Here is a 12738-nt window from a genome sequence, read left to right as displayed (position 1 = left end):
TTATTGAATAAAAAAAATATCGGAGTATGCAGTAGCATAGAGCTTTTCCTAGAATAGGACCTTGAATGTTACCAAATAAGTAACAGTAATGTTACTAAGTAAAGCCCTTACAAAATATTTCTTTGATCGAATGATCAACATTTATACAGAGCACTTATAAAGAATTTATTGCTGACAAAACAAATGACTTATAGCTACTATATATAGTGCTGAAAATACTATATATATTGGACATTATAAAAGTGCTGCCACGTTAATGATATTTAACTTTCTAAAGTTATTTTTGATTTATAATTGATTTAATATATAAATAATTTATTCTGAATATTCATCAATAAACAAGATACCAAAAAACAAAATCGTTTGAATTATACCTATTGACAAGTTAGCTTATTTTTAATCATGTATCGAGTTGCTATATAGTCTGTAAATAAGCTTTCACTTTAAGTAACGACAAACGACTTAATGGTATCTGTGGTTTTTTTGTTTATGTGTGTTGACTGTTGACTTCTTGTTCTTGAGTTCTTTTTCTCGTCAAATTAATGAAATTTGCCTATATAATTAATTATTATGTATAATAAATGATTATATTATACCTACATATTATTTACAAATAAATATTTTTGGAGAGATACATTTTAAATTTACATTTCACATAATTTTCTGCTAATTTGTCTGATTCGCTTAATCAACATGCAGTTATACAAATTAATACACAATATGTAAATAGTTTATAAAATATCATATCCCTGAATTTGATGAATAACTTGTAAATATGGATATCGCAGTACAAATAGCAATTCGACTTAAGCCGCCAAGTATAGCTGATTCTATGCAATGCATATTCAGTAATCCAGTAACCCAGATTGTCATCACTGAAAGTGGTCAAACATTTCACGTAAATAGAGCTCTGCCAGGAGATTGTACGCAAGCTCACCTGTTCAACTCGTTTATGATACCTCAAATCAACTGTTTCTTAGATGGGTGCGATACGTCTGTGGTCGTTTTCGGGCAGGCAAAATCTGGAAAAACTTATACGCTCTTTGGTCCAGGTATGAATAAACAGACAAACATTGTTTTCATGAATATATTTTTATAATGACAGAAATTTTATAGTTCCAAAGTTAGGTTTGTTTTTTAAAATATTAAAAGGAATTAAACTTAATGCATCCATGTCGAAAAGAAGATGTAATAGCTTAAGAGGTGCTTAAGCTATTACATGTTCTTGTGCAGAAGAAGCTTATATTATATCAGTGGATCAGTGTGTTCAATGAGTCAAAATAATATATTTTTTTAAATTACTGTTATAAAAAAGCTATTAATTTCTTTTGGAAATATTTAATGTTCTTTTTTTTAGGTTTTGAATGTATTCATAGTGAATGCGATCAAGGAATAGTACCAAGATTTTTAACAGAAATTTTTCATAGACTTGGACAAATGCCTGAAAGAGAATATATTTTACATATAACCTGGATGCAAGTAGTCAACAATAATATATTTGATGTATTGGGTGCTGGATTGGTAAGGTGTTCTAATGTTGAAGAAGCTTTTCAGTATCTACAGTTAGGCTGGAGACAAAGATGTCTTGGAAACAATCATACAGTTTTTACTGTGAGTATGGAACAGAAATGGGTAGGTACTAATGGTGTTCTCAACCATAGAATGTCCACTGCTAGTTTCTGTGACTTAGCAGCTTATCCAGAACCAGGTATCTTTGCTTTAGAGAGCATAATTAAAGAGTTAGTAGCAGGAAACCCAGCAAAACAAATAAACTATGATAGGTGTATTTTAACAGCCATGCTAAGGGACTCATTTGGTGGTAGAGCATTCACATGGGTTATCGGATGTATAAGTACAGAGCCAGATGATTACCAAGATACTCTAAAGATACTTAATTTGAGCTTGTGTTGCCGAGGCATAAAGAATTTTGTTACTGTTAATTTATTTGCAGACAATAATACTCCTGTATATACAGACAAAACTCCTACTGACAATACATTTAATCTACAATTTGCTACAACACAATGGATCAAATTAGTATCAAATGCAGAAGGCCTTTTTAATAAAATTTTACAATCAAAGTCTTTGTCTGAAGCTGATATGAATCAAGTAAGTGAATGGTTATTTTTAAAAGCCGAATGTGATGAATGCTTAAATAACGACATGACAACTGACAATAAGGATAGTGGCACAAAACAGGGCTTACCTAGGATAGCTGAGGACACTGAACCAAGTGAACCTAGTGAGTCAGATGTGGAATCTGACTCCGAAGACAGTGATTCTGAAATACTTTTTCAAGACAAACTAGAAAAATTAATGGAATATTTTAGGGAGAAAAATGATCAATTATTTGCAGATAGGTGTGAAGAATATTTGAATCATATTGATTCAGATGATATAACAATATCAGAAACAAGTGGTTCACAATCATTACCAATAATGACATCTCAGTCAAATTCTGGTAGAAGAAGAACTATTCAACCCGGGGAGAGCTTATCTGGTGCTCAATTAGAATTATTAAGAAAGGTAGCGGCTAAAGCCATTTCACCTGAATCTCAGAAGATAATAATAGAATCTCACAAAAAGGATATAGATCCAGAGCCTAAGTTAATAGAAAGAGAATTATTAAAGATGATTGACTCACCAAAGACTAATGAAATATGTAAAAAGTATAAAATTACTAAAGAAAAATACACACAAAAGCAAATCTTAGCAAGAAAGTTATCAAAAGAAATAAGTAGCAGTCAGTCTCAGTTAAAAGAATTAATAAATATTTGTATTGCAAAACAGAGATTAATTGATGATCTTTCAAGAGGAATATCATATAACTCACGAAGTAAATTGTATTCGGAAAAGAGTGAGTCAAGTTTTGTAGATCAAGATACATTAAAAGAAATTAAAAGACATGAAATTAATCTGAAAACATACAAGAAACAGATAGATCAAATCAAGAGACAAATAAAAAAGGATGAAAAACGGAAAAACACATTAGATGTAGAACTTCTTAAAGATAAATTAAAATTAGATGAACTTTCAGAGTCATCTCTTGATGTAAAAGATAAAAAATCTCATACCATAAAACATTTTACTCATAGAATAACCCAGCTAGATAGTATATTAAAAGAAAAAACTAATGATTTAGCTAAATTAGAATTATCAAAAGAGAAGGAACTTATGTTAAGAAAAGAAATAAAAAATTTACGCAAAACGAGAGAATGCTTACATGAGCAGCGCTGCAGCTTGGGACACAAACGAAAGATGTATAAATCTCTTTCGGACACTGAGGTTTGTACAAGTTGTTAAATAAATATTAGGATTATTATAATATTATTTTACTTGGTGTTAGGGCTTTGTGCAAACCCGGTTGGGTAGGTGCCACCCATTCATCAGATATTCTGCTTGGTGTTGTTGTGTTCCGGCTTTAAGGGTGAGTGAGCCAGTGTTACTACAGGCACAAGGGACATAACAATTAATATCTTAGTTCCCAAGGTTGGTGGTGCATTGACGGGATGGTTAATATTTCTTACAGCGCCAATGTCTATGGGCGGTAATGACCACTCACCATCATGAATTACATAAAAAAAAATTGCATGCATGTATGAAATAACGAAATGCCAGATGAAGTAGTAAACTATATTACTAATATTATAAATGTGAAGTGTCCCCATTACGCAAAAACGGCTTGACGGCAATCCGAATGAAATTTGGAACAAAAATAGCACATACCCCAACTTAATAGTTTATTGTTACTAGTAATAATAATAATAAGTCGTAAGCAAGTATATAAGTTTGAAATTAATTATTAAGGACTCGAACTTGTACTCCTTTTTGTGTCAGGTCTTTTCTATCCTAGTAATTGTCCTTGCTTAATATAAAACTTCGTGACATAATTATATCAATATCAATCTGGCTACAATGACTTATTTCTATATTTCAGGAACGCAAACTGCTCGAATGTGAAGAAGCCATAGAAGCTATCGACACCGCAATCGAATATAAAAATAATTTGATATGCGGTAAATCTCCATCGGCATCTCTATCCGATTCACAAGATAATAAAGACAATCGAAGTAGAGGAGAGCAAATGCTAATGGCGAGACTGGACAAATTATCACACGACGAAATGAAAACTTTATTGTACAGATATTTTCAAAAGGTTCGTTTATTATATTCAAATAATCTAAACCTTAATATCCACACCCAGTATATCACAAAGTGATACAACTGACATAAATTCATTCGCATTCGATAAAAAACAAGGCAAAAATTATAATTACATAAAACAAATACTAATGGCACGACAAATAGACACGTGTATACCTGCAGACATCGTATTTACCTTCCAATTTGTTAACATCCGAAAGTAACTTTTATTCTCGAATTCGATTTTTTTATTATTATTCATATTACTGGACGCACTAACAATGCACACTAACATAACGGACTAACATGCTAGCTCACGCTTGTATGTGCAGGTGGTGGACCTGCGCGGCGCGTGCGCGGCGCTGGAGGCGGGCGCGTGCGCGGCGGCGGAGGAGGCGGGCGTGTGGCGCGCGCGCGCCGTGCAGGCGTGGCGACACGCGCAGCGCGCGCGCCCGCCCGCGCACCACAGGTCTGTGACATGATGAGTCGCATGATTAGTTCATAACCGAGTCGCTCACCTATTACCATTTCGACTGCCTCCTGGTTCTAGTGGCTAGATATAATACGAATGCCACAGATTCCGAGTTCCCGAGTTTAACCCCCTACGGTGTGGCCGATATAAAACTGTTGGGGGTTTTCTATCGAAAAATTTTTATTAACAGCCCAGTCTGCAAATTTCTGTGCCTCAGAAAACACGTAAAGACATTGGTCGTACGCCTGAAATCTTTCCGGTCGTGTCGGATTTGCCGTCTCTCAGGTTATGGGAGTTGGGGAATGCATCTATGTTTTCGCATGTACTTGTGCTCTGTACTCTGACGCCATTACAGTTGGCTTGATTCCTTATGGTATAGTTATAACGTAAAATTATATTCCTTTATCATTTAACGAACTATATAACGCTATAATAGAATTTCAAAAGCAGACCGTTGCGACATGTTTTTTTTGTCAATATGGTGATTTTGAATGATAGTTAGTGATTTTGATATACTCTTGATTGATTTCGGACACGGTTGCCATTTTCATCACTGCTACAAACTGCGCAAAACATTAAGTGTGCCCAAACGAAAGTGCACTCTATTCTCATCCTATGACAGGAAAACCGACACGACCGGGTAGAGGTTAGGCGAAGGACCACGGCTGAAAAATATTTGGCACAAATCTAATACTGAGGCCGGTAAACGACTTTATAATCTAGTCACTAAATCGATGAGAATATTTTATGATTTTAATCTTTTTCCTTCTATCTTTAAGGTGTCTGGACGGTGGTAATGCAGAGCGTGCTCTTTCTTTTGGTATGACTACGGATACGGAAACATCGGACGACGCCTTACGATTGGTCGATCGAGTAAGACAACTCGCTAGATATCCTCCGGTGAGTTACTTAACATAGTAATTGTAGATATATGTACATATACAACAATAATATACGTTTCGATATATCACGAAATTCAAAAAAATACAGCTTAATTTCCAATGTTTGCAGGCTCCTGTAATTCCCAGCCAAAATTTGAGGCAGCTAATGCCAGCCACCAATCTTCCGGTAGCGAAGGTCACAAAAGAGAAGAACAAGTTAGTGATAGTGCAACAGAACAAGAAGAACTGATATATGGAGAACTTTTTATTTTTACCGCTCAATATAATTTTGATACTCACTATTTATTTATTCCTTCGGTTCGATTTGCTTTAATCGATTTTTTAAAAGTTTAATAAATTCTTGTATTTTCCTCGCTATAAGTCACTAACATTGCGTGGGTACAAATTCCATATTTAAATAAACAGTTGAACTTTAATTTCACACTGACATTACAAATAAAAATATACGGCCTCACTTATAAATGTTGTTTGGCGGTGTACAGTTAATCGCTGAAACCTTTCTTTCGGTCATCATAGATGTGATTTTCGAAATAAGAAGACAGCATTGCTTAACTTATTACCCCGTATGATATGACGCTAAACATCATTTATCTTACCGACGATAATGTGATTTTTTCATTTATAAGTTGTATATTTAAGTGACTTTCCAGGTCATATGATTAGTGTGAAATTTAGCTTAAAGCCCTCGATATTACGGACCCCTATATAGAATATTTCATATAGTATCCAGTAGTTTTTGACGCGCGCACACAATGCGAGTTAGGTCTTTATTTATATAGACATATCTTTAGTACCTATTCCATATTACAATGACAGCAATAATAAAGGTTATCAGTAGTACAAATGGTGCTTATTTACATGTTGACTATATTAATTCAATTTATACGTTATTCTCTGGTTGGACGTCAAATACAATATAACATTTTAGCTGTAGTTATTGATGTCAATTTATCAAAGATATCTGATTCGTGACCGTTCGCAAAACACGAATACATGTAATAACTGATTAGTAATATTAATTTATATCTATTATGTGTGTATTTTTTGAATATCCTGTGAAACCGTTAATTTATAAAACGTGGAGATTATAAATGATCTCAAGTTACTTAAAATTCGGCTTTAGAATTATTTCGTATAATTTTTAAGTATATATCTCTTGTATAAATATCAATAATTTCCTTGTAAATTTTTGCACATAGGAATTAAGTTCTAGGTCATGTTTTAATATTTTACAATATAGAATTCTGCATGTTCCTTAGTAGACTGTAGATGATAATTTTATTATAACAAAAGTCTTTCAATAAAAATGTTTATTCATATATTTTACATTAATATAACACCCTAAGTTCCCTTACTTAATAATGTACATTGAAATTAATATCTCATAACTGTTACCGTTATTCGTAACATGAACAATGTGTCAACATCATTTAATAATGTGTGAATTATTAATTACAATTCATTAAATAATCCCCTCTAACAGGCTCTGAAATGAGTATTTAGTATCTGGATTTCTCGTTAAGTCATTCCCAATGCTGATGAATTTTCCTTCGATATTGTGTAAATCTCATATGTAATGTTATGTTGTCTATATGTATTATGTATAAATACAATGCAATGATTAAAAATTCGTTTCACGGTTATATTTTATATCATCATTTAGATTTATCGTGTCTAATAAATATAATAGGTACTTTTAAATAAATAAACTGAAAAATATATTAATCAAATTCTATGTTATATTTTAGGGAATTTTAATTATTTATTACCACTTTATCATATTTACTAAGACTATTGACTTCTACGATAAAATTTTAATAAAATACATTTTTTTTGTAGAATATTTCATTTTGTTTATTCTGTGAATAAATTCATTTTATCTTCTCTGTATTGTCTTGGACTATGTTTAAACTTATGTATTCGACTATTTATTTAAAGTTCCACGGTATGCATAACACGCCTTCGGTCAACACTGAATAGTAGTGGGTCACATAAATAATATTTCCACGCAATTTCTGTAATAAAAAAAGTAAATTTATTATTTTAGTGTTTTTATTTGTATCAGAAAATTAAAAAAATACGCTCACCATTTCGAGTTTGTCAATTCGAGTAAGAAGTCTTTGGCAACAAAGAATCATGAGGCCTGGGGTTATGCTGTCGTCTTTATGAAGTTCTAATAGACCATATCTTTCCTTAACCTCTTTGCATAATGCCTTTTCTATATGCTTATTTCTGAAAATCAAATATTTTTAAGCATTCGTGAAAACAATAAATAGATTCTTAAATTCATCACTAATAATAATAAAATCTGAATTTTATCTGTAACTTTTCACTTACATGCTATATTCTGTGAGAAGTAAAGTAGCCTCATCAAGATGTTTAGCGATAAATGGTATAAGTTCATCTGCAGGACAGGACGAAGGCGTTATGAACTGACCTGTAGGCGAAACCATCAGAGGTCCTGCTTCACTATAAAAATAATAATATATATGTATATAAAATGGTCTTAACCTGATTACCTTCAGTATCTCTACCGACTAGAAATTCGCTTCACGCCGTGTGTACGGCCTAGATCTTTTAAACTACGTAACTCATTTTAATGCGGTAGTCATCAATAAACAGAGGAGGAATAAAATACATATTTTAATACATGTATTATATTGGTAGAGAAAAGACAAAAAAATCATCTTTTCTAGCCGGAAAAAACGGGTATTAGCCTATTTGGGTTTGTTCTTCAATCTAGAAGTTGTATATAGAAGTATTATTGCGTGAAGCCGGGACGGGTAGTTAGTAATAGTATTAAAATAGTCACACGTGCTTAACAAGTATGCAGACTATTCACTCCGTATAACATACACGCGCATGTGTGCCAGAATGAATTTCTTGCCAAATTATATTACGAATTCTACAGTTAAGGGATAACGGGTACTAAAAATATAGGAGAAAGTTTTCTATCTCCTATTAATTCAAAAGAGCAAAACGAAAATAACCAAGAATTTTTAAATAAAAATATTCTATTCTGTATATGTATATTCTTGTTAGTTTATTTATTTGGTATTTAAAGCCCTCAGAATGAAATTCGAGTTAAGCTAATAAATAATCTATTTTTACACATTGCGTGGCGTCTACTAGTAAGTACTATCGGTATTGGTATCGGTATCGGCGCTCTATTATTATCGGTATAAAACAGTTTGTGGAATAGAATGTTCCTACTTACATAATTACTTTCGTGTACATATACATAATATCCTATATATTTTTTTATGCTTCTTATTTTAAGAACTGACATTTTTTTTTAAATATGGTCTGAACCATAATTTGATGTGTTATTTAACTGACACATACATAAGCTGATTTTATGCAGCTCATGCATTAAGAAACAACATTCAAATGTCCCTCTGTTAGGCTAAGACCTCGTCTCCTTTTTGAGCTTTTTGATGCCTAAAGCTTTTTTCATCAGGCTATTCCAAGGCAGGTTGGTAGCCTGGAACACTGGAACAATAACACGTGGAAGATTTTCATCCACCACAAGCAGGATTTTTAACCAATAGTACCTTCGCCACCGAGCACAAGATGAGTTATAAACAAAAATTAGCACAAGATAATTCATTGGTGCTTGCTAGGAGTTGAATTAAATATCAATATTAAGATTCGTATCTTCTAAACAGACCATCACGGCTCTTCAGTCTATGTATATGGTGCCTAACTAAAGTTTTAAATTTCTCATATAATAGGTACTTACGGTTCAACAACTATTTCATATTTATCTAGAGATTCGGGTACAGATTCTGGAATTTTCTTTCCATTACCATAAAAATCCCCAATAGACGTAATCAATTGCCTAAGATGGCTGCAGTATTGAGCTGCTGATACTTTGGGCATGAATTTTCTAAAAAAAAGTGTATTATTATAAAAAAACGTGTTTAATAAAATTTATTATTGTAATTTATATTATGAGTTACAATTAAAATACCTTCTACAAATGTGTATATCTCTAAGTATACTAGAAAGAGCCCTTTCGTAATTGGGAATCTCTGTTAAGGCAGTGTCTTCTTGACTGACTTTTTTAATGAGCTATAAACAACAAATGTAATCATTATTAATTTACGAAAGCATCCAATAAATTGGAAAAAAAATTGTGGTAATATATCAGAATAACATACTGATAGCCATTCATTTCTAACATCAATAATATTAAGGAAAACATCTCCATCTAAGCTGACACCCGTAAATTGACCTAATGCAATTGTTCTGCCTGGAACAAAAAAATGCATTAACATAAAAAAATAACATATAAGGAAGTTAGTACTCTTTACTAACCTTTTAAATTGCCCATGTATTTCGAATACTGAGATGCCATTGCTGTGAGACTTTGAAGTGCTCCTCTTATGTGACTTATATTCCATCCACTGTCATATTTAACCTGCATGACCAAACCATCAAATAAGAACTAATAACATACTTTAAAAAAAATATATATTTTATCAATATTTCAAAAGAGGATATAACAGGCTGAATCAATAGAATTAGCGAAGCAATTATTTCTATATACTCCTACTCCGGCTGCATAGCAAAAATTTATTTTACTAACCTTTTTTCCTACAGCCAGGTGTTTATACATTTTAGATAACATGTAAATTTAAACAGAACACAACCTAACAACTAAGTTCATTATATGTAATTAACTGGTTTGATTATTTACTATTAATATATTAGTTCACAAAATACATTCACATAAGAGCAAGAGATAATTAGATATATTTATTTGAGACTTTACCAACTTCTTTTATACCATATGTTTTGCAGAGATTTTCTATGAGAGTTTTTACTTGATTTCTTGTCGCTCTTGTCATTTCATATTTCTCTTTAGCATCGTCACTGTTTTCATACACCCAATCTCTGTAAATATAATTATTTGCTTATTGTATCATAGAAAATTATGCTAGAACAATTTCACCCACATTGCTTTACAATAATTAAAGCATTTTTTTTAAATTACAACTTAAAATTTATACATACAATTTGTAAAGGTACATTTAATTTCACCTAAGAAACTACTTAAATATTTTTTATAACACATCAATTATATACATATAAAACATATAGATATTACTTATACATATTGGACAATTTGGAATTGCTCTTTCAATTAGTGCATAAACAAGCACCTATTTATATAAATAATGTTAATGCTTATTACCGGCTGAAAAAATACATCATACTAAGAAAAGATATATTTTTAAGAGTAAAAGTAAAAATATTCTTTCAAATTTTAATTAGCTTAGAATTTTCATAATTTTTGATTTAAGGGACTAAGTAAGACTTAACTAAGACTTAAGACTTACATGATATTAGTGATTGCTCTCTTTTTTTCTACTTTTCGTTTCATATCTGTGGCTTTTTGAAAGTCCCTATTGTATTCTTCATATGCTCTGGTAAAATCAATTTTACTGAAATATAATTTTAATTATAAAAATAAAAAGATGCAGTATTCATAAAATCTAGGTTAACCAATAACTTTTTACTCAATAAAATTACCTGCTATCAGACTTAGTTGAACTCCTTGGTATTTTATCCACATAATGAGTTGATATATTACAGGCACTTAAAACTTTAACTACTGTTTCCCTAACATTTTTGCTATTTAGATGAATTTGTACTAATTTAAAATTACCTGAAAACATATATTAGATATATTTTTTCATTAGTCATCACACTTATGTGACAATAAAAATAATAATATGTGATTTACCTTCTGGCATATCTTTCTGTCTTAAATAGAATGGCAGAACGGGTACAGCCATGCTTTTACTAGATTGCTGAGCTTCTATTAAAGCACTTAGTAATTGCAATGAGTTCTCATTTATTTTCTACAGAAACAGAAAATATAATTTTATATATAATTCTATCTATCTATAATATAATAAGCGTTATATTCATTATTAATTATTATTTTTTATGGTATAGTTTGGCAGACCAGCATATGGGCCACCTGATGGTAAGTGGTTACCGCCACCCACTGAAAATGAGGCTGTAAGAAATATTAACCATTCCTTACATTGCCAATGCACCAACAACCTTAGGAACTAAGATGTTATGTCCCTTGTGCCTGTAATTACACTGGCTCACTCACCTTTCAAAGATTATAATATCTGAATAGTGGGTAGTACCTACCCAGACAGCACAAAGCCCTACCACCACGTAGATATAGAATACAGTCTTTATAAATTATTAGCCTAAATGTCATGCAAATTAACGAATTTCTTGTAGTTTTTTGGATGTTCAGGACCTGCTATGATGTAATGATCATTGTTTACTTGTCTAGCTGAATAATATATTTGAAAAGTATATAAAAAAGAATAGTCAATGACTGTTTAGCCTTTTATTTTATAACAAAAAGAGTAAGTAATGTCAGTATCTAACTTGAACCCTTACCATAGGAAATATATATAATTATACATGCTTACTCTTTGTTCTGGATATTTTCCAAATAAGTCGGGATGTACACTAAAATAGAATGGCCTTAATGCAGTGGACACCTCTGCAGAGCTCAAAGACCTACTCAGCATTCCAACTAGACATCTAAAAAATACTTCTACGGTTATAATTTGCTATATTATGTCAAATAAACATTTTGTTAAAGTTTAAAGTCTTACCGTATTTTAAATCTGCAATACATAATGGAATTAGAAATTAACTTATTGGAATTATAGTGTTATTATTATACGTCTTTAGTTAAAGCATAATTTTTGTTTTAAAATTATATTACTATTTACATACTTTTTTAAAATTATTTTCTTGAACCAATGACAGTGGACATTGACGTTTAAATTTTGACGTGTGCCATATGTTAATAGACATTAAAATTCAAAACATAGACAATTTTAATTTTACTTATGTACATTCATAGTATTATTATTGAACATAATCAAAAATAAGATACCAATTAAAGTATAAATATTATTGTTTTAACTTTACTAGGTTTGTAGAAAATCACAAAATAAGTATTAAATATTTTTGAAACATCAAATTTATCTAGAAATGGGATGAGAATTGTAGTACCCATTTATTTGATTATAACTTCATAATTGTCTTCGATAACTCAACAATAATATTCGCTTTAATTATTATTCTTGATAACAAGTAATAGCCAATTCTATTCAAATTGGTCTTAATACACTAGCACTTTAATATGAATGGGTAAAAACTGTGTAGCTATTA

General features: G+C 31.3%; 2 protein-coding genes across 2 annotated transcripts; one reads left to right on the top strand and one right to left on the bottom strand.

Annotated features, from left to right (window-relative positions):
• The first annotated feature begins 490 nt into the window (after positions 1-490).
• LOC125066266 (kinesin-like protein costa) lies at positions 491-6105 on the top strand. Its single transcript, XM_047674282.1, has 6 exons — positions 491-1052; positions 1358-3285; positions 3938-4156; positions 4476-4612; positions 5395-5515; positions 5627-6105. The coding sequence occupies exons 1-6, from the start codon at positions 776-778 to the stop codon at positions 5744-5746; spliced, it is 2802 nt and encodes a 933-aa protein (XP_047530238.1). The 5' UTR covers positions 491-775; the 3' UTR covers positions 5747-6105.
• A 470-nt stretch (positions 6106-6575) lies between these two features.
• On the bottom strand, positions 6576-12330 carry LOC125066267 (T-cell activation inhibitor, mitochondrial). The gene is made up of 13 exons (XM_047674283.1): positions 12174-12330; positions 11985-12099; positions 11270-11387; positions 11056-11191; positions 10863-10967; positions 10299-10416; positions 9838-9940; positions 9681-9772; positions 9491-9591; positions 9260-9406; positions 7855-7986; positions 7605-7749; positions 6576-7532 (listed from the first exon to the last, which is right to left on the bottom strand). Exons 1-13 carry the CDS (start codon positions 12194-12196, stop codon positions 7446-7448), a joined length of 1422 nt encoding a protein of 473 aa, XP_047530239.1. The 5' UTR covers positions 12197-12330; the 3' UTR covers positions 6576-7445.
• Between the last annotated feature and the right edge of the window lie 408 nt (positions 12331-12738).

Source organism: Vanessa atalanta, chromosome 9 (genome assembly GCF_905147765.1).
Source record: "Vanessa atalanta chromosome 9, ilVanAtal1.2, whole genome shotgun sequence".
In the NCBI taxonomy this organism is placed as follows: Eukaryota; Metazoa; Arthropoda; class Insecta; order Lepidoptera; family Nymphalidae; genus Vanessa; species Vanessa atalanta.
This window is presented reverse-complemented; position numbering and strand designations above follow the sequence as displayed.

Bases quoted from the DNA above. Each gene is read 5' to 3' on its own strand.
- LOC125066267 (XM_047674283.1), bottom strand. From the start codon at position 12,196: ATGTATTGCAGATTTAAAATACG. The intron at 11,192-11,269 runs GTAAATCACATA...ATATGTTTTCAG, and splicing joins ACAGAAAGATATGCCAGAAG to GTAATTTTAAATTAGTACAA. The intron at 9,407-9,490 runs GTATTTTAATTG...ACTTTTTTTTAG, and splicing joins GATATACACATTTGTAGAAG to AAAATTCATGCCCAAAGTAT.
- LOC125066266 (XM_047674282.1), top strand. From the start codon at position 776: ATGGATATCGCAGTACAAATAGCAATTCGACTTAAGCCGCCAAGTATA. The intron at 4,157-4,475 runs GTTCGTTTATTA...TTGTATGTGCAG, and splicing joins TGTACAGATATTTTCAAAAG to GTGGTGGACCTGCGCGGCGC. The intron at 5,516-5,626 runs GTGAGTTACTTA...CAATGTTTGCAG, and splicing joins AACTCGCTAGATATCCTCCG to GCTCCTGTAATTCCCAGCCA.